General features: G+C 39.8%; 2 protein-coding genes across 2 annotated transcripts; both read left to right on the top strand.

The window, feature by feature from the left end:
* Nucleotides 1–405: 405 nt before the first annotated feature.
* On the top strand, nt 406–1,365 carry LOC308644070 (olfactory receptor 7C2-like; the record flags this gene model as incomplete). The annotated part of the gene is made up of 1 exon (XM_081284764.1): nt 406–1,365. One exon carries the CDS (start codon nt 406–408, stop codon nt 1,363–1,365), a length of 960 nt encoding a protein of 319 aa, XP_081140890.1.
* A 22,567-nt stretch (nt 1,366–23,932) lies between these two features.
* On the top strand, nt 23,933–24,859 carry LOC308644080 (olfactory receptor 7A17-like; the record flags this gene model as incomplete). The annotated part of the gene is made up of 1 exon (XM_081284775.1): nt 23,933–24,859. One exon carries the CDS (start codon nt 23,933–23,935, stop codon nt 24,857–24,859), a length of 927 nt encoding a protein of 308 aa, XP_081140901.1.
* Between the last annotated feature and the right edge of the window lie 2,379 nt (nt 24,860–27,238).

Genomic DNA, 27,238 nt, shown 5'->3' with positions numbered 1-27,238 from the left:
CTCTCATCCCATGTGTCTGTGGCAGAACACCCCAGAGCAGCCAGCAGGGATGCTGGGGCGGGAGGACTGCTTAGGGAGGCTCAGGCACTGCAGCCGCAGTCCTGCTATGGTTGTGAGCCTCCGAATCCCCAGGGGCTTGTTAAAACACAGAGTGAAAGAGAATATTCACATTTCCAGCAAGTTCCTAAGTGATGCCCATTGGGGAACCAATGATCTAGAGCCAGTTTCATCAAGTAACAATAATAACTACAATTTGTCAGCAAAGAGATCCGATGATAAGACAAAACAAATGATTTCTTGAGTTCCCAGGGTGTCAATAATAGACATTGGGTTCATCCTGGGGAATCTGTATCTGGGGTGAATTTGAAGTTCCTTCTCTTCCTCCTGGGAAAACACACCAGCACCATGGAAAGAAACCAAACAGGAACTGGAAACTTCATCCTCCTGGGATTCACAGATGACCCTGACCTGCAGTCCTTCTTCTTTGGCCTACTTCTGGCCATGTACCTGGTCACAGTCACAGGCAACCTGCTCATCATCCTGGCTGTCATCTCAGACTCCCACCTGCACATGCCCATGTACTTCTTCCTCTCCAACCTGTCCCTGGCTGACATTGGCTTCACCTCCACTACCATCCCCAAGGCTCTCAGGAACATCCAGACTCACAGCAAACTTATCACCTTTGCAGGCTGCATCTCACATGTTTACTTTTTTCTTTTGTTTGGATGCCAGGACAACTTGCTCCTGACAGTGATGGCCTATGACCGCTTTGTGGCCATCTGTCACCCCCTGCACTATGTGGACATCATGAGCCCACGGCTCTGTCTGCTCATGGCTCTGGGGTCCTTGTTGGTCAGTGTCCTGGGTGCCCTGCCTGGGACCTTAACCATCTTGAGGCTCTCGTTTTGCACCAACATAGAAATCCCTCACTTCTTCTGTGATCTTCCTGCAGTCCTCAAGCTCGCCTGCTCTGACACACTCATCAACAACATAGTGCTGTACTCCGAGACCATCATCCTGGGTATCTTCCCTCTCACTGGCATCCTCCTCTCCTATTCTCAGATTTTCTCCTCCATCCTGAGGATCTCATCAGACAGAGGCAAGTACAAAGCCTTCTCCACCTGTGGGTCTCACCTCCTGGTGGTCTCCTTGTTCTATGGCACTGGCCTTGGGGTCTACCTCAGTTCTGTAGCCACACAGTCTTCTAGGATGACTCTGATGGCCTCAGTGACATACACAATGGTCACCCCCATGCTGAACCCTTTCATCTACAGTCTGAGGAACAGGGACATCAAGGTGGCCCTGGGGAGAGTCCTCAGCAAGATCGTTCCTCACAGAAAAAGGGTCCATGCACATCTCTCCTGAATCACAGTGTGCGCCATATTGGAGACCAGAGACCTCAACCCTTCCACCTAGCTGTGGCTACCTGTGCTTGGTGCATTTCAAGGCAAAAACTCATTCTTTGCATCTTCCTTTGGGATTTTCCTGCCCTAGGAATTGCTCAATATGTTCTATAGTGTACCACCCTTTTTTACTAACTAAACAGTTATTTTAACTTTGTATGAACTCAACTGCACATTTTCTGTCATCAGCAATATTGACTTGTTTTTTTCATTTATGTATGCTTCTTATTGATTGGGAATAATGGCACATATTGATGAGGTACTCTGTCATGATCAGTACTTGTGCCCATGAATAATGATAAGAAAGAGGGTCATTAACATTTCCATCGTCTTAACTTCATTGTTTTGTTTTATTGTCAAGATGTGGACCCTTTTCCTTTAGCTTTTTGTAAATTGTATACTAAATTATTGTGAACTATGTCGCCCCACTGTTATGTGGAACATTAGAACATTCTTCTCTTGTGTAACTGGATTTTATCCTCTTTCTTAAGCTCCCTCTATCCAACTGCCCCCACTACCCTTTGTAACTCCTGGCAACTACGTTTATGAAGTCGTTTTGTTAGCTGAACACATGAGCAAGAATGTGCTGTGCTTGTCTTCCTGGATTTCTTTATTTTTTTTTTCTGTTCTGGTGATGGAACCCAGGGGTTGACACGTGCTAGACCAATACTGCTCCATGGAACGACATCCCCAACCACTTTTTTTGGAGACCAGCTCTCATTAAGCTGCCCATACTGGCCTTGAACTTGCAAACCTCCTGCCTCAACCTCCTGAGTAGGTGGGATTGCAGGCATATGCCTCCATGCCTGGGCCTGTTGTGGGCTTATTTATGAATCAAATCTTCTGTGTCAGCCATACATGCTCAGCAGTGATGGGGTGTGTAACTATGGTATTGTAAAAATGTTGTCTGGCATCTCATTTACATTTCTGAAGTGATGCAAATAAACTTAACTCAAAGATTTTCTCCTTTTATATGAACCTCTTCCTTTTGTTCAAATCAATATTATTGAATTTATGGACTCATCCAAAATATGGATTCATAGAGTATCAAAGATGTATCTTATCCAACTTCCAACTACAATGCCTAGTATGGTTCCTATTTATTTATTTATTTTTCTTTTTTTTTATTGGTTGTTCACAACATTACAAAGCTCTTGACATATCATATTTCATACATTAGATTGAAGTGGGTTATGAACTCCCAATTTTACCCCAAATGCAGATTGCAGAATCACGTCGGTTACACAGCCACAATTTTACATACTGCCCTATTAGTAACTGTTGTATTCTGCTACCTTTCCTATCCCCTACTATCCCCCCTCCCCTTCCCTCACATCTTCTCTCTCTACCCCATCTACCGTAATTCATTTCTCTCCTTGTTTATTTTCCCATTCCCCTCACAACCTCATATATGTAATTTTGTATAGCAATGAGGGTCTCCCTTCATTTCCATGCAATTTCCTTTTTCTCTCTCTTTCCCTCTCATCTCATGTCTCTGTTTAAAGTTAATCTTTTCTTCCTGCTCTTCCTCCCTACTCTGTTCATAGTTGCTCTCATTATATCAAAGAAGACATTTGGTATTTGTTTTTTAGGGATTGTCTAGCTTCACTAAGCATAATATGCTCTAGTGCCATCCATTTCCCTGCAAATTCCATGATTTTGTCATTTTTTAGTGCTGTGTAATATTCCATGGTGTATAAATGCCACTTTTTTTTATCCATTCATCTATTGAAGGGCATCTGGGTTGGTTCCACAGTCTAGCTATTGTGAATTGTGCTGCTATGAACATCGATGTGGCAGTATCCCTGTAGCATGCTCTTTTAATGTCTTCAGGGAATAGTCCGAGAAGGGCAATAGCAGGGTCAAATGGTGGTTCCATTCCCAGCTTTCCCAGGAATCTCCAAACTGCTTTCCAAATTGGCCTCACCAATTTGCAGTCCCACCAGAAATGTACAAGTGTACACTTTTCTCCACATCCTCGCCAGCACTTGTTGTTGTTTGACTTCATAGTGGCTGCCAATCTTACTGGAGTGAGATGGTATCTTAGGGTGGTTTTGATTTGCATTTCTCTGACTGCTAGAGATGGAGAGCATATTTTCATGTACTTGTTGATTGATTGTATATCCTCCTCTGAGAAGGGTCTGTTCAGGTCCTTGGCCCATTTGTTGATTGGGTTATTTGTCATCTTATTGTCTAATTTTTTGAGTTCTTTGTATACTCTGGATATTAGGGCTCTAGTTGAAGTGTGAGGAGTAAAAATTTGTTCCCAGGATGTAGGCTCCCTATTTACCTCTCTTATTGTTTCTCTTGCTGAGAAAAAACTTTTTAGTTTAAGTAAGTCCCATTTGTTGATTCTTGTTATTAACTCTTGTGCTATGGGTGTCCTATTAAGGAATTTGGAGCCCGACCCCACAATATGTAGATCTGAGCCAACTTTTTCTTCTATCAGACGCAGAGTCTCTGATTTGATATCAAGCTCCTTGATCCATTTTGAGTTAACTTTTGTGCATGGCGAGAGAAAGGGATTCAGTTTCATTTTGTTGCATATGGATTTCCAGTTTTCCCAACACCATTTGTTGAAGATGCTATCCTTCCTCCATTGCATGCTTTTAGCCCCTTTATCAAATATAAGATAGTTGTAACTTTGTGGATTAGTCTCTGTGTCCTCTATTCTATACCATTGGTCCACCCCCCTGGTTTGGTACCAGTACCATGCTGTTTTTGTCACTATTGCTCTGTAATATAGTTTGAAATCTGGTATCGCTATACTGCCTGATTCACACTTCCTGCTTAGAATTGCTTTTGCTATTCTGGGTCTTTTATTTTTCCATATGAATTTCATGATTGCTTTCTCTGTTTCTACAAGAAATGCCATTGGGATTTTGATTGGCATTGCATTAAACCTATAGAGAAATTTTGGTAATATCGCCATTTTGATAATGTTAGTTCTGCCTATCCATGAACAGGGTATATTTTTCCATCTTCTAAGATCTTCTTCTACTTCTCTCTTTAGGGTTCTGTAGATTTCATTGTATAAATCTTTCACCTCTTTTGTTAGGTTGATTCCCAAGTATGTTATTTTTTTTTTTGAGGATATTGTGAATGGAGTGTTTTTCCGCATTTCCGTTTCAGAAGTTTTGTCGCTGATATACAGAAATGCCTTTGATTTATGCATGTTGATTTTATATCCTGCCACTTTGCTGAATTCATTTATTAGTTCTAGTAGTTTCTTTGTAGATCCTTTTGGGTATTCTAGGTATAGAATCATGTCGTCCGCAAATAGTGATAATTTAAGTTCTTCTTTTCCTATTTTTATGCCTTTAATTTCTTTTGTCTGTCTAATTACTCTGTCTAGTATTTCAAGGACTAAATTAAATAGAAGTGGTGAGAGAGGGCATCCCTGTCTTGTTCCAGATTTTAGAGGGAATGCCTTCAACTTTTGTCCATTCAGAATGATGCTAGCCTGAGGCTTAGCGTAGATTGCTTTTACAATGTTGAGGTATGTTCCTGTTATCCCTAGTTTTTCTAATGTTTTGAACATAAAGGGATGCTGTACTTTGTCGAATGCTTTCTCTGCGTCTATCGAGATGATCATATGGTTCTTATCTTTAAGTCTATTGATGTGGTGAATAACATTTATTGATTTCCGTATATTGAACCATCCTTGCATCCCAGGGATGATTCCTACTTGATCATGGTGCACAATTTTTTTGATGTGTTTTTGTATTCGATTCGCCAGAATTTTATTGAGGATTTTTGCATCTAGGTTCATTAGAGATATTGGTCTGTAGTTTTCTTTCTTTGAGGTGTCTTTGTCTGGTTTCAGAATCAGGGTGATGTTGGCCTCATAGAATGAATTTGGAAGAGCTCCCTCTTTTTCTATTTCCTGAAATAACTTGAAAAGTATTGGTATTAATTCTTTTTTTCTGGTTGAATTTATTTTTTTTCATGTATATGGTTTTTTTCCATTGGTTGTTCAAAACATTACATAGTTCTTGATATATCATATTTCACACTTTGATTCAAGTGGGTTATGAACTCCCACTTTTACCCCGTATACAGATTGCAGAGTCACATCAGTTACACTTCCACTGATTTACATATTGACATATCAAAAAAATTGTACACCATGATCAAGTAGGATTCATCCCTGGGATGCAAGGCTGGTTCAATATACGGAAATCAATAAATGTTATTCACCACATCAATAGACTTAAAGATAAGAACCATATGATCATCTCGATAGACGCAGAGAAAGCATTCGACAAAGTACAGCATCCCTTTATGTTCAAAACATTAGAAAAACTAGGGATAACAGGAACATACCTCAACATTGTAAAAGCAATCTACGCTAAGCCCCAGGCTAGCATCAGTCTGAATGGAGAAAAATTGAAGGCATTCCCTCTAAAATCTGGAACAAGACAGGGATGCCCTCTCTCACCACTTCTGTTCAAGATAGTTCTCGAAACACTGGCCAGAGCAATTAGACAGACGAAAGAAATTAAAGGCATAAAAATAGGAAAAGAAGAACTTAAATTATCACTATTTGCAGATGACATGATTCTATACCTAGAAGACCCAAAAGGGTCTACAAAGAAACTATTAGAGCTAATAAATGAATTCAGCAAAGTGGCAGGAAATAAAATCAACATGCATAAATCAAAGGCATTCCTGTATATCAGCAACAAACCCTCTGAAATGGAAATGAGGACAACCACTTCATTCACAATATCCTCAAAAATAATAAAATACTTGGGAATCAACCTAACAAAAGAGGTGAAAGATTTATACAATGAAAACTACAGAACCCTAAAGAGAGAAGTAGAAGAAGATCTTAGAAGATGGAAAAATATACCCTGTTCATGGATAGGCAGAACTAACATTATCAAAATGGCGATATTACCAAAAGTTCTCTATAGGTTTAATGCAATGACAATCAAAATCCCAATGGCATTTCTTGTAGAAACAGAGAAAGCAATCATGAAATTCATATGGAAAAATAAAAGACCCAGAATAGCAAAAACAATGCTAAGCAGGAAGTGTGAATCAGGTGGTATAGCGATACCAGACTTCAAACTATACTACAGAGCAATAGTAACAAAAACGGTATTAATTCTTCTTTAAAGGTTTTGTAAAACGCTGCTGTATACCCATCCGGTCCTGGGCTTTTCTTGGTTGGTAGACTTTTGATTGCTTCTTCAATTTCATCCATTGATATTGGTCTGTTCAAATTGTGTGTATCCTCCTGACTCAGTCTGGGCAAATCATATGACTTAAGAAATTTATCGATGTCTTCACTATCTTCTATTTTATTGGAATATAGGTTTTCAAAATAATTTCTAATTGTCTTCTGTATTTCTGTAGCATCTGTTGTGATATTGCCTTTTTCATCCCATACGTTAGTCATTTGAGTTCTCTCTCTTCTTCTCTTTGTTGGCATGGCTAAAGGTCTGTCGATCTTATTTATTTTTTCGAAGAATCAACTTTTAGTTTTGTTAATTTTTTCAATAGTTTCTTCTGTTTCAATTTCATTGATTTCCACTCTGATTTTAATTATTTCTTGCCTTCTGCTACATTTGCTGTTGGTTTGCTCTTCCTTTTCTATGGCTTTGAGATGAAGTGTGAGCTCATTTATTTGTTGGTTTTTTTCTTTTTTTGAGGAATGACCACCAGGCGATGAATTTCCCTCTTAAACCTGCTTTCATTGTGTCCCATAGATTCCGATATGTTGTGTCTGTATTTTCATTTATCTCTAAGAACTTTTTTATTTCCTCCTTTATGTCTTCTGTAACCCATTGATCATTCAGTAACATATTGTTCATTTTCCATGTGATGTAGGATTTTTCCTTCCTTCTTTTATCATTGATTTCCAGTTTCATTCCATTATGATCAGATAAAATGCATGATATTATCTCCACCCCTTTATATTTACTGAGGGTTGCCCTATGGCATAATATATGGTCTATATTTGAGAAGGATCCATGTGCTGCTGAGAAAAAAGTATATCCATTTGATGATGGTTGATATATTCTATATATGTCAGTTAAGTCTAGTTTATTGATTGTGGTATTGAATTCTATAGTTTCTTTATTCAACTTTTGTTTGGAGGATCTGTCCAATGGTGAGAGAGGTGTGTTGAAGTCACCCATAATTATTGTGTTGTGGTCTATTTGATTCTTGAACTTGAGGAGAATTTGTTTTATGAATGTCGCAGCACCATTATTTGGTGCATAAATATTGATAATTGTTATGTCTTGTTGGTGAATGGTTCCTTTTAACAGTATATAATGTCCTTCCTTCTCCCTTTTGAATAACTTAGTCTTGAAGTCGATTTTATTCGATATGAGGATGGCCATCCCTGCTTGCTTACGAGGACTGTGTGCGTGGTATATTTTTTCCCATCCTTTCACCTTCAGCCTGTGTATGTCTTTTCCAATCATCAGATGTGTCTCCTGGAGGCAGCATATTGTTGGATTTGTTTTTTTAATCCATGATACCAGCCTATGTCGCTTTATTGGAGAGTTTAAGCCATTAACATTCAGAGTTACTATTGATATATGGATTGTACTTCCAGCCATGTTTGATTATTTATCCTTTTTTAAAAAAAAATTAGTTTGTTTCTCCATGATTATCTTTCCCCTCACCCTCTGTCTTTACCGGGGCACTTCGCACTGATGGTTTTGGTTATTGTTTTTCATTTCTTCCTCGTGTAGTGTTTTGCTCAAAATGCTTTGCAATGCTGGTTTTCTGGCTGCAAATTCTTTTAACTTTTGTTTACCATGAAAGATTTTTGTAGAGAATCAGATGTAACTGTGTTACTATTACTGTCCTTGATGGAGTTTACCTGCAAACAGGATATTCTGTCAAGATATAGAAAGGCAACCACGGACATGCTTGAAAACGAGATTTTTGCTGTCCTTGGGAGAGCCTGCTCGCAAACGAGAGGCTCCTTCAAGGTTTAGATAGGTAACAACAGACATGCTTGAAAACGAGGTGTCTGCTGTCCTTGGGAGAACTTGCCTGCAAACGAGATGTTCTGCCAAGTGGGCTAAGAGTGCGCTGAGAAAAATTTTATTATCTGTTCTTAACAAAGAGCAGAGCTCAACATACTCCAGGCTGAAAATAGATAAGCCATGAGAAGCGGGTCACTTCTGATTAGAAAGTAAAACTTCTGTATGCTATGTTTAATTAGCTGAAAGACCTAATTTATTGATGTTGGAAGGCTGCCTTCTTTGTTCACAATACTATAAAAAGATTGCTTGTACACAATAAAGGACTTTTTTTTTCTGCTGCTGCTTCGCTTGCTCTGCTTCTTCTTTTTCTTTCTTTTCCCATGCTGACCTGCAAGTGAATTACTGCAACAGATTTTTATTTCATTGTCATACCTGAAGCTTAATTTTGCTGGATACAGAATTCTTGGTTGGCATCCATTGTCTTTCAGTGTTTGAAATACATTGTTCCATGACCTTCTTGCTTTCAGCGTCTGTGATGAAAAATCCGTTGTTAACCTTATTGGTTTACCCCAGAATGTAATCTGTCTCCTTTCTCTTGTAGCTTTTAATATTTTCTCTTTGTTCTGTATATTGGATATCTTCATAACAATGTTCTTGGCGTTGGTCTACTGTGATTTTGTGTGTTCGGTGTCCTGTATGCATCTTCAATTTGTATATCTGTTTCCTTTTTTATTTCTGGAAAGTTTTCTGTAATTATTTCATTCAGCAGGTTACTCATTCCCTTGGTTTGAATCTCTGTACCTTCTTCTATCCCGATGACTCGTAAGTTTGGTTTTTTTATGTTATCCCATAACTCTTGGATGTTTTTCTCGTGATTTTTTACCAGCCTTTCTGAGTTGGCTAGACTCTTTTCAAGATGATATATTTTGTCTTCATTATCTGCCGTTCTGGCTTCTACTTGCTCCACTCTGTTAGTGATACTCTCAATTGAGTTTTTAATTTGGTTTATCATTTCCTTCATTTCTAGAATTATTGTTTGATTATTTTTTATAATCTCTATCTCCTGATAAAGATGCTTAACTTCTTCTTTTATCTGTTTATGCAATTCATTCTCAATGTGTTCTTTCGCTGCTTGAATTTGCTGTCTCTTATCCTCTTTAAGGTTCCATTCCATCTGTCTAAGGTGTTCCTTGAGTTCTTTATATGACCATTTTTCTGATGACTCTAGGTCCTCCTGAATATTTAGGCTGTCCTTCATTGTTTGTACTCCTTTTCTTCCTTGCTTTTTCAAGTTGCTCATGTTACTTCTTGTTCTGTTTGACTGCTGAGTTACTGTTTACTCCTATAAATTTATTTGATGCTTGGCAGGAAAGGTATTAGAAGGGAAAGGAAGAAGTCACTAAAGAGAATGAGAGTAAGCAGTAGAATTCAAGGAAGGGGAATAAGAAAATTGAAAAGAAATGAAAAGACAAAAGGAAAAAAAATAGGAAATAAAAAAGAAAAAAAAAGAAATAATAATAATAATAAAAAAGTTAAAATTAAAATTAGAAGAAAAAAAATTTTTAAAAATTGTAAAAAAAAATTTAAAAAACAAGAAAGAAAAATGAAAATGAAAGAAAAAACCCAAATCAAAAAAAAAGAGAAAAAAAAACCTAATAAATGCAGTCTTAGAGTTTGATTAACTTCTCTTCCAGTAGGTGGCGCTCTGCCCACCAGGCCAAGTTTCTCCTGTCAATATGCGGGAACCAATCACTGTGCAGCGAGTCTCCAATCCTGAGTGCCTAGGGCCTCCTCTTGTGTCTAGTCACTTCCCCACTTTTCCTCTAGCCAGGCCCCTCTCACGGGTGCCGCTCACCACAATACTGGCTACACGCCAGGTCTGCTGCTCCCGGGAGCCCTGTTTTCATGAACGACTGGGCACACTCTCCCAGTTTGCCATTCCCTCAGACCCTAAGTTTGTAGAGCTTGGGGATGAGAATCCTCAGTGAATTTTACTTGCCTTCCGGTAGCCACGCTCCCCCGCCCCCGTAGCTGGTGCAAGAGACCTCAGTTGTCAGCACTGGTGGGAGCGGTAGCCGGGAGTTTCCCGCTGCGGGTCCCACGCCACCTCTGATTCCCTCAGTCTGGCTATCGTGCTCACGGGAGAGCTGGGGGGGGGGCCCTTACGGGAGAGCTGGGAGGGGCCCTTAAGGTTTCCCCGATGTGTGGAGAGGGAAGGTTAGGGAATTACACACCTGTACCGCAGGTTTCAATGAAGTTATCTCCTCCGCCGCAGTCTGATGACGTCAGTTCTCTGCCATGGTGGTATCTCTTGCAAATGGCGACAGTTCGTTTCCCTTTACCGGGTGACCAATGCAACGGGTGGGTCCTTACTGTCTCTCCCAAGCCCCGTTTCAAACCTGTGGCCACTACCTATGAAGGCTCGGTTGGCATTTACCTCCGTAGGAACAGAAGGGCCGACCAGTTGTTTCAGCCGGATGGATTAGTGCTGAGTCACAGCTGTTTGTCTGCGGAAAGCAGGCGAACGGGAGCTTGAATTCAGCCCATCCAGGCTCAGTGTGTGTTCTGAGAGGCCCAGACTGTTCGCCCCAGATCCACATCAGCTCAGCATTGCCTAGTGATCCATTGCCTGGTTCTCAGGAGTAGGGCTACTTGGGATCCTCAGTTCCTACACAGCAGAACAACCTGTGACTCTGAAGTGTGAGACATTTCCTGGCTCTCAGGGTTCTCAGCGTTATCCCTGTGGTTTGTTTTCAGCTTCAGCATAGTACAGAGACCTAGGCTCTGGATGCAGGACAGAAGCCTACAAAAGCCCTATTTATTTATTTATTGTAGTTGTAGATGGACTGCATGCCTTCATTTGATTTGTTTTAGTTTTATGTTTGTTTGTTTTGGTACTCAGGATTGAACTCAGGGGCACTCGACCACTGGGCCACATCCCCAATCCTATTTTGTATTTTATTTAGAGGCAGCATCTCGCTGAGTTGCTCAGGACCTCACTTTTGCTGAGGCTGGCTTTGAACTGTGATCCTCATGCCTCAGCCTCCCAGTGGCTGGAGTTACAGGCGTGCACCACCACCCACAGCTTTATCCATTTATTTTTTTTATGTGGTGCTCAGGATTGTACCTGGTGTCCCACACGTGGTAGCCAAGCCACTAAGCTACAGTCCCAGGGCCCAGTATGGTTCTTGGTAAGTAATTTATGCTCAGTAAATATTTGTCCAATGAAGTGGAAGTCACATGTGTAGCCAGCAAGGGGCCAAAGGCCACCTAGCAGGGCACAACTGCCTTCTACTTCCACTTCCTTTGATGGTGGATGCTTTCATGTAGCTGTGATCCTTCTCCATTCCTGCTTTATTGAAGTTTAACTGACAACATTGCAGACATTCAGGTGACAGTGTGATCGCTTGACAGACTCAAACATGGTGTCATGAATTCCTGTCCTTTATTCCCTGTCTATTTTGGCTCACCTTCTATTAAATATTGCCATTTTAATTATTTTAAAAATCTGTTTTGCTTTGGTTTATTGTCTTATATGTTCTAAATATGTTCTCTATGGTTCCAGGGTTTTTTTCCTTATTTCTTGCCCAACATGCATGAATACATCCATGATGTTCTCAGTTCCATTTCTTTGTCTTCCATCTGGGTTTATGCTCCGAGGGTTCATCAGTACTTTCTCCTGAGAACCTTCTTCTGAGAGTCTCTGCATTGTGATTCTAGGGTTCAGCCATGATGCTGTGTGAGGCCGTGATGCTCTTTTGTCCTGAACCAATTCATGGACATTTTGTGCCATTGTTCTATGGGGTTGATTTCCTTGTTGGTGAGAATGATCCAGACAAGGAATGGTGGCAACCTTTCAGCAGTGATTTGTGAGCCACACATTCCATTACATCATCTCTCGTGCCAGATATTCGTGGGAAAATATGAACTGAACAGTTGAAATGAGGGTGCTGAAGAACATCACTCAGCCAGAATTTCCTCACTACAAACACTGAATGTACTTGTACGTTTTCTCATCAGCTAATTTCCATATTCCAATTTTCTGTACAAGACCTTTCTTTCCTTCCTTTAGTAAAGTGAATTTGGGCAGCTTTTATTCCAGGTTTTGATTGCAAGGCTTCAAAAAAGAATGTTTTTTCCTATCCACTTCCTGTTTGCCTTTTTAAAAAATGTTCGTATACATGTATCTATGGGGAAATGTAAACAGTGATGTGCTTTGTGTGGTAAACTCTGCCAGGGGCTGGGATGTAGCTCAGTGACAGAGGGGACTCTCAGCAGGTTCAGGCCCCATCCTGACACATACCTATCAGTGAGTTAAACACAGCTCCCTCATTGGTTTTTAATTTTCCTATTTTTCCTGATGAGCTATTATATTAATATTATTCACTGCAAACCAGTGAGAGTAATCCTTGTGGAAGAGGTAACTGATAGAGTATCCCAATGCTTGCTCTACTCGTGGAGTCCCACCTCTACATACTCTTGAACTTCTTTTTCTCCAACCTGTGCTTTTTCTGACATGTTTTGATTCCATTACCTTGAAAGATGCTGGTGAGTGTAGACACACAGAGCAAAGTCTTTGATGGGAAGGTCACGGAACCCACAGGTACTTTCCCAAAGACTTTTCAGGGTTGTTCAACTTTCTACTGATTGTTAGTTCTCATGCTGTGAGTTTTGGTAAATTGCGTCTTTTAAAGATCTGGTTCATGTCTTTTGTTACCTGGACTCTGTTCTTTGCAAGTGTTCTCAGCTCTCTTCATGCTAGGTGAGACAAGAAGCTGGATATTTCTGATTTTTCTTTCCCCAAATTGGGTAAGACTCTGGTAAATGTGTTGCACAGAGATTTCGCATTTATTTAGGAGAACCATCAGTATATTGACCAAAGTTTGCTTTCTTCTGACATTTTAATTGTCATGTAATGATTATACATATTTATGAAGCACAATGTGGTAAGGAATTCAATGCATGCATAAAATGTGTACTAACCCACGCAGGATATATGGCAAATTGAGTTCCTCTTACATTTACCATTTCTTCTGTTGAGCATGTTTCAACTTCTCCCTTCTAGTGTTTTAGAAAATACATAGTGAACCATTATAAACTGTCATTACCTTGCTTGCTCTAGAAGTCTAGAATTTTCTCCTGTCTGACACATTATTCAACCTCCCTCTGCCCTCCCTCCTCATTGCCTGTCAGCTAATCAGGGTCTCTATGCCACACTCTGCTTCTGTGACAGGAAAGGACATTTCTTTTTCCATCAGATTCTCTATTCCCAAGAGATGGGGTTAATGTCAGGAAAATTCATCCTGTTACTCCATCTCACGCCCTCTTCCGCCTTTCAAAGATTTAACCCCATGATACCCCAAGTGGAACTTCTCTCCCATGACTCCCTCAGGAAACTCCTTTCTGCTCTTTTTCTACAGGGTTGACTCCTTTAGTCTCCACACCTAAGTGACACCATGCAGTGTTGGTCTTTCTGTGCCTGCTTATTTCTCTGCAGAGTGTCCCCGGTGTGTCCTTTCACATTTTGCACATGACAGCTCTCTCTTATTTCTAAAGGCTGGGTAATATTCCAGTGTGTATAGATAAATTTTATTTTTTGTTATGCACTAAAATTATACATGATGTTGGGATATGTTAGGAGATATTCAGATATGCACGGAACCTGATCCAATCAAGTTTATTCCCAGTACCTTCCTTTTCTCTCCACTCTACCTTCCCTCATGGGCTATTCTATTCTACTGACCTGTCCTCTAATATGATTTATATTGTGTAACCACATATATGTGATTCACTGTGGTATATTAGAAAGTGACCACTAGTGAGTTTCCATTCCAGGTGAGCAGGGAGATGGGGAGAACATGCATATTGTAGGGGAATCCCTCACACTCTGTGCAAAACCTTCTTGCCAAGGCTCAACAGGGCAGGATTCAAGTTATTTCTCAAGTCATCCTTTGCTCATGAGCACTTTTTAGGACATAAAAGATGAAATGAAAATAAGGGTACAGTAAATGTTCACACAGTTCACTCACCTGCAAATTCATGTTTACAACAAAAAAAATGTATTGGATGAGTTATTTTTTTAATATCAAGGTATGGAGAAATGTTTTTCATCAGCACCACATATTTTTAAGCATCTCTGATTTAGAATCCCAGTCCTATCCTCACCTTTACCCAATAGATTATGTATTCAATTTTGAATTTATTTTATGAATTTAAGAAGTTTAATTCAGTGGTGATCATGTTCCAGGCAATATCTACTGAATCATGGACCAGGACTAAGAAAGCAAGTATTCCTAACACTTCAATAGGATAAATAATACAAGCACACATAAGGGGGGGAAGAAATCATCATGTGGCAAGCCAAATGGTGACAGTTACTATTAGGGGAAAAAAGCAACTATGAATGAGAATATCAAGACATAGTCTGATTTTGTACAGGGTGTCCAGGCAAGACAGGCCAATAAGTGGTATTTGAAAAGAGACCTCCAGGAAGACAGGATGGGAGCCACCATCTGCAGAAGCCTGTGCCTGGCTGGAGGTATGGACACCACTGACCCTCACAGATGTCTCTGTCTACAGCCTCTCTAGATGACTCCTCCCCTCTTCAGCTGCTTCACGTCTCCCCACTCCTATCCAGAGAACTGCCTTCCCTACCTATGAGCAGAAAATCTGGTTTGAGCCAGCTGGACACTGTGCCTACGCATGAGCCTGACCTCTTTATCTATACAACTGACCTTCCTCTAGCATTACTGGGTCAGTCCATGTATTCCTTTCCCTTATGCTGCAGCATGGGTTCTAATAGAGCTTCTTTCAGATGCTTCATTTTGCTTACTCTTTATATCTGTCTCAAGTAAAGTGAAAAAAAAAGTTTGCTCTAAGATCAAGTGACACTAAAGACTGCTCACACTCCAACTAGCCAGTAGCTGGTACTAATAACACTGAGAGCAGCTAGTAGTAGCCAGTGAGCAACATAGAACTCCTTTGAACTGCCAAGAGCTGCTACCTTGAGCCACTATGGAGCAGTGAGGTACCTGAGAGCTGCTGATATTCAAAGCTCAGAGCTACTAACACTAAGAGAGCTGCTTTTTGCCTCTGTCATTTCTCTCCAAATTGAACAAAAGAACCCTCAACCAATTGGTAACACTAATAATTAGTATGAGTAGCATTTTATGGGCTTTTAAATAAATCATTAGAGAACATAAGACAGTGACCATGATTGCATTTAAAAATGTATTCAAAGACTTAATCTTTAACTTTTTAAATAAATTATAACTTTAATTGTACACATTTATGGGATAGAGTGTGTAATTTAGTGCATGTATTCAGTATGTACTTGTTATTCAGAGCATTTAATATTTTAATCTCCTTCAAAGTTTTTAAGTTTTGACTAAAATATTAAAGTTGCACATATTAGGTGTGGTCTGATATTTCAACACATGCATATATTATGTACTGAACAAGTCAGGGTAATTAACACGTGTTTGGAGTCCCCAAGCTGCTCACTTCTAGTTTGTACATAAAATATATGTTAGGGTTTTGAGGACAATAGTCACCAGACTGTGCTGCAGGAAACTTGATACTGATTATCCACCTCCTCTTCCCATTTTCACAGTCAATTTTTAACTCGCATTTGCATGACACCCAGCAATGCAGACTAGAACAAGCTTGTAACTGCAGTGTCCAGCTGGCTGGTAGTTAACAATTAAATATTTTTCAACACAATAAAAGGGTGGTATGGTTCATGTTTTCTCTCATAACAAACAGTGCCTCAAATTCCCATGCTTTCATATGAAGAAAGAGGAGTCCCAGTGACATTGCTTGTGGGATTCAGGGCACGTTGCCCTGTCCTGTGTTCTTTGCTCCACAGGTGGCATCAATCTGGGAATGTGGCCACAGAAACAGCCCTTAAGTGAGAAGTGCCCGTTTTCCTAACAAGGGAGGAAAGGAGAAGCAGTAGAATTTCATAAGCCTCTTACAACTTCTTTTTTTTCTTTTTTCTTTATTTTTTTGCAACTTCTTAATCTCTGAGCTCATCATATCAGCACATGTTCTATCAACTAAAGCAGGTCCTTTGTTTTTTTAGTCAGGGTTTCCAGAGAAAAATAACAAAGACAAGACTCGAGAGTGATTCACAGGATGATAGAGATGCAGATATAGATAGAAAGTTGACCCACAAAATCACAAAGGCTGAGTATTTCCATAATGACTCTCTATAATCGGGGGCCAGAAGAGCCAATCTTGTGACTCTATCCAAGAAAGCTACAGAGCCATGGAGGTCAAAGGTGCAGCTCCTGGTCCAAATAAAGGCTAACAAGACCCCCGAGGGCTGATGGTGCTGGTCCAATAGTCCAAAGACTGAAAAAATTAGTCTGACATGAAGGGATGGCAGTAGCAGAAAACCTGCTCTGCTCCAGAAGGAAAACCCAGCAAGAGTTTCCCCTTGTTCTCCCTTCCTGTCACATCCACCCCCTTGACAATGGAGATTTCCCTCACTACACACATTCAGGGTGGGTAGTCCTCACCCACCCACTGACCCACATACAGCTCTCCTCTGGAAACGCCCTCCCAGTCACACTCAGAAGGAATCCCTCCAGGCAATAAATTTCATATCCCAAGTCAGTCATCATGTTGTCCAACTCAAAAGGCAGAAAGAAGGGACATGCGCTCTTTCATGTGAGGCACTGTCTAGACCCAGGTAGTGGGTGGGGTGGTGCAGTCTTCCTGTAGACAACACAAGAGTGACAACCAACTGTGAAATGGAAAACAGGTGAGGCATTTCACCCTCCTACAAACATCAAATGTTTACTAATTGTGTGTTTTAGATTTGCAAAAAAGGAGGATTAGAAGAGAAGGAGAAATTATTTAATGCATCAAGAACCACGAGCTGCATTGATATTGCTAAGAGTGTAAAATAGTAGAAAAGAATCTAACAATCCTTCTGGGCCTACTTGGAGCCATAAAGAGCAGGTCAAACACGGCGCCCATGAGCCCAACACTGCACAGGGTGGTGGAATCAGGCTCTGTGTCGCCTGCCTGGGTCCTGGGAACATTCTTAGTTTCTGGTGGCATTTCATCTTCAATCATATCTCCTTGAGGAAGAGCACAAATAATTTTAATAAATTAAAAATTTCTCAACATCAAAAGCAATCATATGTTTTTGATGCCAAGATACCTGCAAGGATCATCCATATGGGAAAAAAATAAGAGCAAAAAAAAAAAAAAGAAAAAGAAAAGAAAAGAAAAACAATGAGAACTCTGAGGGGTAATACACAAAGGATGAGAAAATTTGTACATTACTATATAGAATATGAAAAGACATTTCTGTGACATTTCATACTGAGAAGACAAATTGGGGTTTATGTTGAATTTTTAATCAACACAATAATTGTTCAAAAACACTGATTGTAGGTATTTATGGGGGTGAGATGTGAAGTTTCATTACATGTAAACATTCTGTAATGCACCTATTGGGGTAAGTAGCATGTCCATCACATCAAATATTTGTAATTTATTTATTTATAATGTTGTTGTGCTGAGATTATTGAAATGCTCCCTATGGGTAATTTAAAGTATGCAATACATTATTGGTAACTAGAGTTGCCCCTACTGTGTGACTCAATACCAAAACTGACACCAGGCATGGAACTGTAACCTGGTACCTGGTGATCCACATTTCCCCCTCTCACTTCCCAGGCTCCAGTGACCACTATTCTACTCCCTGCTTCTGTGAGATTCTGCAGGCAAGTGCCGACTTGTTTAGGCAGAAGCTGACTCTGACACTGGACCACACTCTGTGCTCAGTCATGGAACCACCATGTGATGATCTGGAAATCCCACCTCTGCTATAGGTTTTAGTCAGCCTTTTCACTGCTGTGATCAAAAGACCTGACAAGGATCACATAGAGGAGGGAAAGTTGACTTGGGGCTCATGTTTTCTGAGGTCCCAGTACATAGATGGCTGACTCTGTTGCTCTGGTCCTGAGATGAGGCAGAACACCATGGCACAAGGGTTTAGAGAAGGAAAGCAGCTCAGGGCATGGCAATCAGGAAGCAGAGAGAGCTCCACTCATCATGACCAAAGTATAAATCCCAAAGTCATGACCCCAGTGACTTCATGCTTCCAGCCACACCCTACCTGCCCACAGTTACGACCCAGTAAATCCCTATCAGTGGGTGAATGCACTGATCAGGTGAAGTCTCTCATAACCAAACCATTTCACCTCTGAATGTCTGTGCTGTTTAACACATCAGCTTCTGGGACACACCTCATATCTAAACCATAACAGTATTCATGCAAAAAAGTGAATATCTCAAAGAGACATCTGCACTTCTACATTTGTCAGAGCATTCATTATTCAAAATAGCCAAGACATGGAATCTACCTAAGTACCCATCAACTGATGAATGGATAAAGAAAATGCAGCACATATACACAATGGAACATGATTCAGCCATAAAAATAGATGAAGTCCTGTCCTGTGCAACAAAATAGATGGGACTAGAGGTCATAATGTTAAGAGAAATTAATTTCAATTTCATGGAACTAAAGAATTGAATGGTAGTGACCAGGGATGATGTGGTTTAGGGGAGGGAAATTTGAGAAAATGCTGTCAGAGAATATATATTTCTATGAGATAGGAGGAATATCTTCATGAGATCTACTGCACAACATAGTGACTACAATTAATAACATTGAATTGTGAACACCCAGGCTATATTTATAGCTCCCTATCTCTTTGGTCAAAGTACAGTTCATCCAACTCCAGGTGCAGCACCAACTCCTCAGTTTACAGACCCAAAATTTCTCTGGACATCACCAGTGTCTCCAGGAGACCTCACCCTGGTGGAGGACCACTGCCCTGGAGTAGAACAGGAACATTCTGAGTCAAGCTCATTCTTAACTCAAGTTGTAACTTTAGGCAGATCACTTAACTTCTCTGAGCTCATTTCTGCAAAAGTAAAGTGGGTCCCTAATAGTACTGACTTCTTATAATGTACGTGTAGAAATTAAATGAGATTACCCTTGTAATATTCTAACATCAATCCAAGGTGCATAAAAATATAAAATATCTCTTATAATTACCAAAAGTTTTATAAATGAAGGAATCTATGAAAATTTTTTTGCTCCAAGAATGAAACTTCTACATGCTTTGTAAAAACCACCATGAAGCTGGAAATGAAGGGAGACCCTCATTGCTATACAAAATTACATATAAGAGGTTGTGAGGGGGATGGGAAAATAAACAAGGAGAGAAATGAATTACAGTAGATGGGGTAGAGAGAGAAGATGTGAGGGAAGGGGAGGGGGGATAGTAGGGGATAGGAAAGGTAGCAGAATACAACAGTTACTAATAGGGCATTATGTAAAATTGTGGATGTGTAACCGACGTGATTCTGCAATCTGCATTTGGGGTAAAATTGGGAGTTCATAACCCACTTCAATCTAATGTATGAAATATGATATGTCAAGAGCTTTGTAATGTTGTGAACAACCAATAAAAAACAATAATAATAATTAAAAAAAAACCACCATGAAGCCAAGAGCTGTAGCTACTTATCACAAATTTTATTTAAAAAGCGGACACAGTTCTCTCCTTCTATGAAGTGGGAATAGCAATTTTCAAAAGATGTCAGGATCGGTGTCCCCTTTACAAGCCAGTGATTAGGAGTTCTGAGGAATCTAGCAAATTCAGATAACTCAGACTTTAGAGAGAATTATAAGTAAGGATTGGGCAAAAGTGTAAGGAGGTTAGACTTCTAGATGGAAGGGAAATTCATGGACAAAGAGTAATAAAGACCAGATTCACCCAGTTTCTATTCTCGTGTCTTGGTAACAGAGAACAATCAGGGATTTTTTTCTGCTCAGACCAATATCCCACAGGGACATCATGTACTACTCAGGGGTTGGAGTTAACAAGAGGAACTGTATGTACTTCATATAAATAGAGCCTGGATGCTGTCCCTCGAGAGGCACTGGACAGAACCAGGTGGTTTCTTTTGGTGTCTGAGGTCTGTTTAGGGGACCAGGGCTTCACTCCTTCTGCTGCCTGTCCGTCTCCATCACCAACCAACCAGGGAGGAATCCAGACTTCCACCGAGCTCTTCTCTCTAGACACCCCGTCCAGGTGAGCCTGAGACACTGACAGGTACTGTAGGAAAGGGTCAGCAAGGATGGAACCTGACAAAATGGACCAGAGGTCACTTGAGAACCAAGCCAGCTCAGCCCAGAGCTCAGGGACTCTGTGTTTCCTTACTGGACTGATTTCAATTCATTCACTGTGTTAACAAGAGAAGTGTCTTTTAGACTCTGCGGTGCATAGATCCTGCGGACAATTATGTGGTGAGCATAGAAGTCCAATGGGGTGAGACTCATGAATAAGTAGTAGGAAGCATTCCCATAGAATTAGACCATAGCCAAGGAGACTGTCAATAAGGAAGTAGAAAGGAGTATCAGGATGGGGGAGAAGTGCAGTGAAGTGAGGGTATTATTTCTTTAATTTTAAACATGGAGTATATTTGAGCCTGTTTTCCATATTCGTTTCTAGTATCTGACTACTGCTTAGCTTACAAATACAATCTTACAACAACAGTTTTTGAGACATTCATTGCACAATATCTTCTCTCATTCATGGCATTCACATGAAAAGAAGTTTTGATAGGTCAAAAGAAGCAAAGGAACTTTACCTTATATCTCCTTTTTCTTCTGCTGAAATTGAATATATTTTTGAGTGGGTTGTTCTTTCCTTCCTCTGCAATTCCAAATTGCTTATGCAAAATATTTGCTTGTATGAAAGTTGTTGTCATAGCTTTCTGTCATTCTTTTGAAGGAAAAATTGGAGATTTTTTCTAAGTTTGCTGTTTGCCATTTCTTTTACTTAGGTATACAAATATTTGGGGGAAATGATATATAAACTTTGGTGAAATCTATGAGCCAGGCATATTGCAGACTTTTTTCCTCTTCTGCATGACTAGTAGTCATCAATTACCTCCTGTGCCTTTTTCCATCTTCTTGCTTATGTTTTTCCTGATCACTGCCTTTCTGCCTTGGGTGATTACTTCTATTTGGACGAGCAGCAATCATCTTCTGCAATCCTGTGGACTGTATATTTTTCACTCAACTGAAGCTTGCCTGAATCTTTCTTGGAGCTCACATTTTACACATAAAAGCTCCATTATGTTTATGGAGTTTCCCTTTCTGTATGATAGGTATAAATATTCATTCTTTTAGTTGAGGAATAAGTGAGATAATACATGTAATGGACGCAGCTCAATGCATGGTGAGACCCCTAAAGGGAGCTCTGAGAATATTTCAATCACAGATGTGACTTAATTTCATTATTCTTGCCATTGCATCTGTGGTCATAAGCACATCTGGGTGCATTTGTTTTTATATAGGATGTGATAATAACGCTGGATATTATTTCTTCCAATGGTCCTAAAGAAGTACCTATTTTTATTATTTTATTTCCAAGGGTTTGCCAATGCAATGTTGACTCATGTTGGTGGGATTACATGATTTATACTTCAGATCTTTTTATTAAAATTTATTTTAAATTTTCATTTCATTTAATGCAGTTGTTTTGAATTCATTTATTCACCTGTCATTCTTTATTCTGAAGACCTTTAACTTCAAAATCTTTTCTAGGTGTTCTAATTTTTTTAACCCTTATGAAAATAATGTAAGTGAACAAAGCAGGTAAGATTTTTACTCATTTGCACCTTATATTATAGTGACAAAGGAAGAGTGCAGGGGAATAAGTGCATCTGTGGTAGAATGTCCACAAGAGTACATCACAGGAAGAGGAGGATGGAGGGCCATGGCAGGTGTGGACTTTTGTAGAGATTCATATACAGTGAGCAGACCTCAGAGCCAGGGCCCTTGAGCTCATGTATTCCAAACTGGGAATAATCTTCCTACATGCTGATGAGTTCATTTTGCTTGTATTTTGTAGGGGATTTTTACATCTATGTTTATTAAGGATGAAACCTTTTAGTTTTTTGTATAGTTGTTGTCTGGCCTACATGTGACTATTATAACACAGCCATCTGAATCCTAAATAACTGAGAGAAATTGGGAGGGATCCACAGGATGCCTTTTAAATCAAAATACTACATGATTCCATGTGCATGATCTGTAAAGCTGTCAATCTCATGAATGCATAGGACAGTGCGGTGTCTGGGAGGGCAGGAAGGAATATGCGGGCTGATTTCATGGGTATATAGTCAGTGCTATATAAGATCATTCATTTCCAGACACCTGCCATGCAACACAGGGCCAGGCAGTAACAAATGTCTCTACACTTGAAGTCCTGCTATGAGGATAGATCTGGGGCTAATCGTTTTTACCACAGAAAACAACAAAACAAAATTGAAAAGGACACTCTGCAAGGTGATGTGTGTGTCTCTAGCACTGATTGCATAAGAGGCACCAGGGCTCCGTGTGTCTGAACTCATCAGATTGTACATATTACATACACGCAGCTCTTCAGATATAACTACCCTTCAGTAAATGTTCTTAAAACAGAAGATAAGAACAACATGTGGATAAAGGACCCTCTGCATCTTGAAATCACAAACTTTCAGCAGTGTCAAGGAGGCCACCTCCTTCCTCCCTGTTCTCATACTGGGTCCTTCACTGATCTCCTCCTGTTTGTTCTGGTTGACAGCATCGCTTGGTTTTGAAAGAGCATCACCCACAGGACCTTTGCACTGCTCACTCCTCCAGACAGGCACACACCTCTGTATACAATCTCATCATTCCATCTTGAGATCTCTACTTAAATATCATCTTATTCACCTGTCTTGCCTGTGTCCCATAAATAATAGCACTTCCATCCACTCTTTTTACCTGTCAATGATTTCTTTATGACAACTATTACCATCTGACATGTTATAGGATCATTTCTTTCTTGAAATATTTTTAATGTTTGTATTAGTGCCTTACAGCTATACATAACAATGAGGTTCATTTTGACATAATCACACTTGCATGGAAAATAGTTTGTTCCATTTCAGTTCCTAGTCTCTTCTCCTTCCCCTTTCACCTTGCTGGAAAATGCCAGCCTTACCCCCTTCTATTTATTGTTTTGTAAATTGGTACATTATAGGTATATACAAATGTGGAATTCACCATATGTTTTTAATATTTTAACTGATAAAGTGAAACTCTATGTATTTAGGGGATGCCATGTGTTGTTTTAATACATGTAGACATTATATAAAGTTAAAATCTATCTGCTCAAATATGTATCATTTCTTTATGGTGAAAATTCTCAAAATCTTCCTTCAGCTCCTGATTTTTATTCATTTCCTTACATACTTGTATTTTTTCTGCAAAAATATTTTATTTTAAAAGCTTACTGCCTAGAAAGTGCAAGGATTATGGTTGGACCCAACTTATATCCCATACTTTCAAAAAAGTGTAGTTAATAAAACTGTATAGTATATGATCCATTGGTGAAAAGTGGACAGGGACTGGAATTCCTAATTAGAGATGGCATGGGGGATGCCTTAAAGGGAACCAGATAGAAAAATTAGTGATGTTAATTTTCTCTTTCCTGGTGTCAATCAAAGCACATGGAAGCACAAAATGACACAAAAATTTCAGAATTTCTTCTTCTGGGAATTTCAGAGGAACCAGAGCTGCAGCCCCTCATCTTTGGGCTTTTCTTCTCCATGTACCTGATCACGGTAACAGGGAATCTGCTCATCATCCTGGCCACCATCTCAGACCCCCACCTGCACACGCCCATGTACTTCTTCCTCTCCAACCTGTCCTTTGTAGACATCTGCTTCACCTCTACCACGGTCCCAAAGATGCTGGTGAACATCCAAATGCAAAGTAAAGTCATTACCTATGCAGGCTGCATTATACAGATTTACTTTTTTGCATTATTTGTAGGACTGGACAATTTCCTCCTGGCTGTGATGGCCTATGACCGGTTTGTGGCCATCTGTCACCCCCTGCACTACACGCTCATCATGAGCCCCAGGCTCTGTGGATTTCTGGTGCTGGCATCCTGGGTCACGAGTGCTCTCCATTCCTTATTGCACAGCTTAATGGTGTTGCGACTGTCCTTTGGCACAGGCTTGGAAATCCCCCACTTTTTCTGTGAACCTAATCAGGTAGTCCACCGAGCCTGTTCTGACACTTTCCTTAATGACCTGGTGATATATGTTGCAGCTGTGCTGCTGGCTGGTGGCCCCCTCGGTGGTATCCTTTACTCCTACTCCAAGATCGTGTCCTCCATCCGTGCCATCTCATCAGCTCAGGGCAAGTACAAAGCCTTGTCCACCTGTGCATCTCACCTCTCCATGGTCTCCTTGTTCTATTGCACACTCCTGGGAGTGTATCTTAGTTCTTCTATTGCCCAAAATGCACACTCAACTGCCACAGCCTCTGTGATGTACACTGTGGTCACCCCCATGCTGAACCCCTTCATCTACAGTCTGAGGAATAAGGACATCAAGAGCGCTCTGAAAATACTCTTTGAGAAACTATAAAAGCTCCCATTATCCTGGACCTTCAAAACTACTGCTGATTGCAAGGTTTGAAGCCTCAGAGCAAGAAATTACAATATTTTGACCAGATTGTGAAATGAGACCTGTCTGCTATTTACTTTCTGGAATCTCCCTTTCTTTGATTTTAACTTCTCCAAAAAAAATGTAAGGTATCTAAATCACCTTATGAGATTTCTGCTCTGACATCTACACAGCATTCACTGTTAACTGGTTGCACACTCCCTCAAATTTGTTTTCCATCATGGGTTGGAAAGATTGGAAAATCCCATTTATGTATGGGACAACATGAATTTCTGAAGAATATTTTCTTTTAAGGACATAGATCATACCAAGTTAACTTTGGTTTGACTGTAGGAAAATACTTTGCTATGTGCTGTGCTCCTCAGGTGGAAAAATCCCACACTTGACAATGAAGGTCATTTGCATAGTTTTATTTTGGAGTCATCATTAATTTGTATTTCACTGTCCTTGTCTGCTCTTCCTAAGAATGTGAGTTTTTAACCTATTTATTTATTTATTTATTGTAACTGGCAGAAGCTTTTCTTCTCTTTATTGGGATTCTATTTTCTTATGCAGCTTGGTGTCTGCTGTATCTACCATTACCACAGGAAAAACCAGTTATGTAATCTCCATCTCCAAGAGAGGGCTACAACAGAAAGTAAATGAGAAATAATAGGTTGATTTATCTCACTTCAGAATCAGAGAGGATCTTAAATGTGATGAGATAGACTTGTACATTGCATATTGTATTGCTATGCAAATATGACTTTTCATACTGTAAGTAATCACTAACGATGGAAAAGTACTCTCCATGTGTAAGGGTTTTGCTCACTGAATATTGGTGAGGAATTCTTATTTTCCATTTCTACTTGAAAATTTCTAGTGCTGTCTAGAAAAAAAAATGAATCCTTCTGTTGTTCTAAGTGAACTATCCACAACTTTCTGAATTTTTTCACAACAACTAAAAGGGTAGTGGATGAGCAATGTCAATATCATCCATTATAAATATCCTTCATACTCAAGAATCATGTCAATCATCCCAACCAGAGCATAACTTGCAAACAATCCTGGATTCTTACATAGTATTGTGATAGCAGGCCACAGATCTCCTGCACAAACACGCATATACTTTTACTGAATCAAGCTCAGAATAAGTCTCCCATCAGGTCCCATTTGAATAAAGCCATTACATGAAACTGTCAGCATTTAGAAATGTTTGTTATGCAACAATATCTAACCATCACAATAAATAAAAGAAACAGAACAGAGGGCATTTATAATAAACAGCTATTTCAATTTTTGGCATTCACTATAATCTTTAAAGACATCATTCACAGTTTTATGCTAAAGGTCAGGTAACACAGTTACAGGTTGCAAGGATGAGCACTTGGACACCTGTGCTGGACTGTCATCTATCATATCTACCATACACCAAGGAGCTCTTACCTAGGAAAGCTCATACACACAAACACACACACACACACACACACACACACACACACACACACAGAGAGAGAGAGAGAGAGAGAGAGAGAGAGAGAGAGAGATTGAGAAACATTCACTAACATGGTTCCCACCTTGCCTACTTACTTGAATGGAGTGGCCAGCAAACTTCTGTGAAGGGGAAGATAATAAATGTCTTGAACTTCACAGGCCAGATGGTCTCTCATACTGACTCAGCTCTGTCATGAGGGTGGCAGCCATCACAGACAACACACAGATGAGCAGGTGTGACTGACTCCAAACTTTAAAACTTTACTTCTGGAGACCAAAAGTTAGACTTGATGCAAATCAAAACCACAGTGAGATGCACTTCACACCTCTTCAAATGAACATAGGAAAACTAATCAATGTGATTTCACTGACAGGTGGAATCTGAAAAAGCAGATCTCATGGAAGCTGAAAGTATTAGCAGGGTCTGGACGGGAGAGGCAAGAGGGATAAAGGGGAGAAGTTAGTCAACGGATATGTTAGATGGCAGGAAGAATTCTGGTGTTCTGCTGTATACTAGGGTGACAAAAATTAATAGTATATCATATGTATCTTTAAAAAGCTAGAAGAAAAGATTTTGATCTCATCAGAAAGAAATGATAGATGTTGCAGGTGAAAATATGTAATTATCTTCATTAATCATTACACAAAGTCCACATTTATCCAATATCATATTGTATACCCCAAAATATATACAATAATGGGTCAATAACAATAAAATAAAAAATTTTAAAAGTAATAAAAATTTTTAAAAGGAAAATAGCAATGTTGGTGACTTAATAATTTGGAATCCCCATCCATTACTCCTAGGAATGTAAATGTTATAGCTACTGCAGAAAAGAGTTTGGCAACTTCTCAGGTTAGACATAG

This window comes from Spermophilus citellus (assembly GCF_964194105.1).
Source record: "Spermophilus citellus genome assembly, chromosome: 3".
Classification (NCBI taxonomy): Eukaryota; Metazoa; Chordata; class Mammalia; order Rodentia; family Sciuridae; genus Spermophilus; species Spermophilus citellus.
Note: the sequence above shows the minus strand (reverse complement) of the source record. Positions and strands in the feature narration are given on the sequence as shown.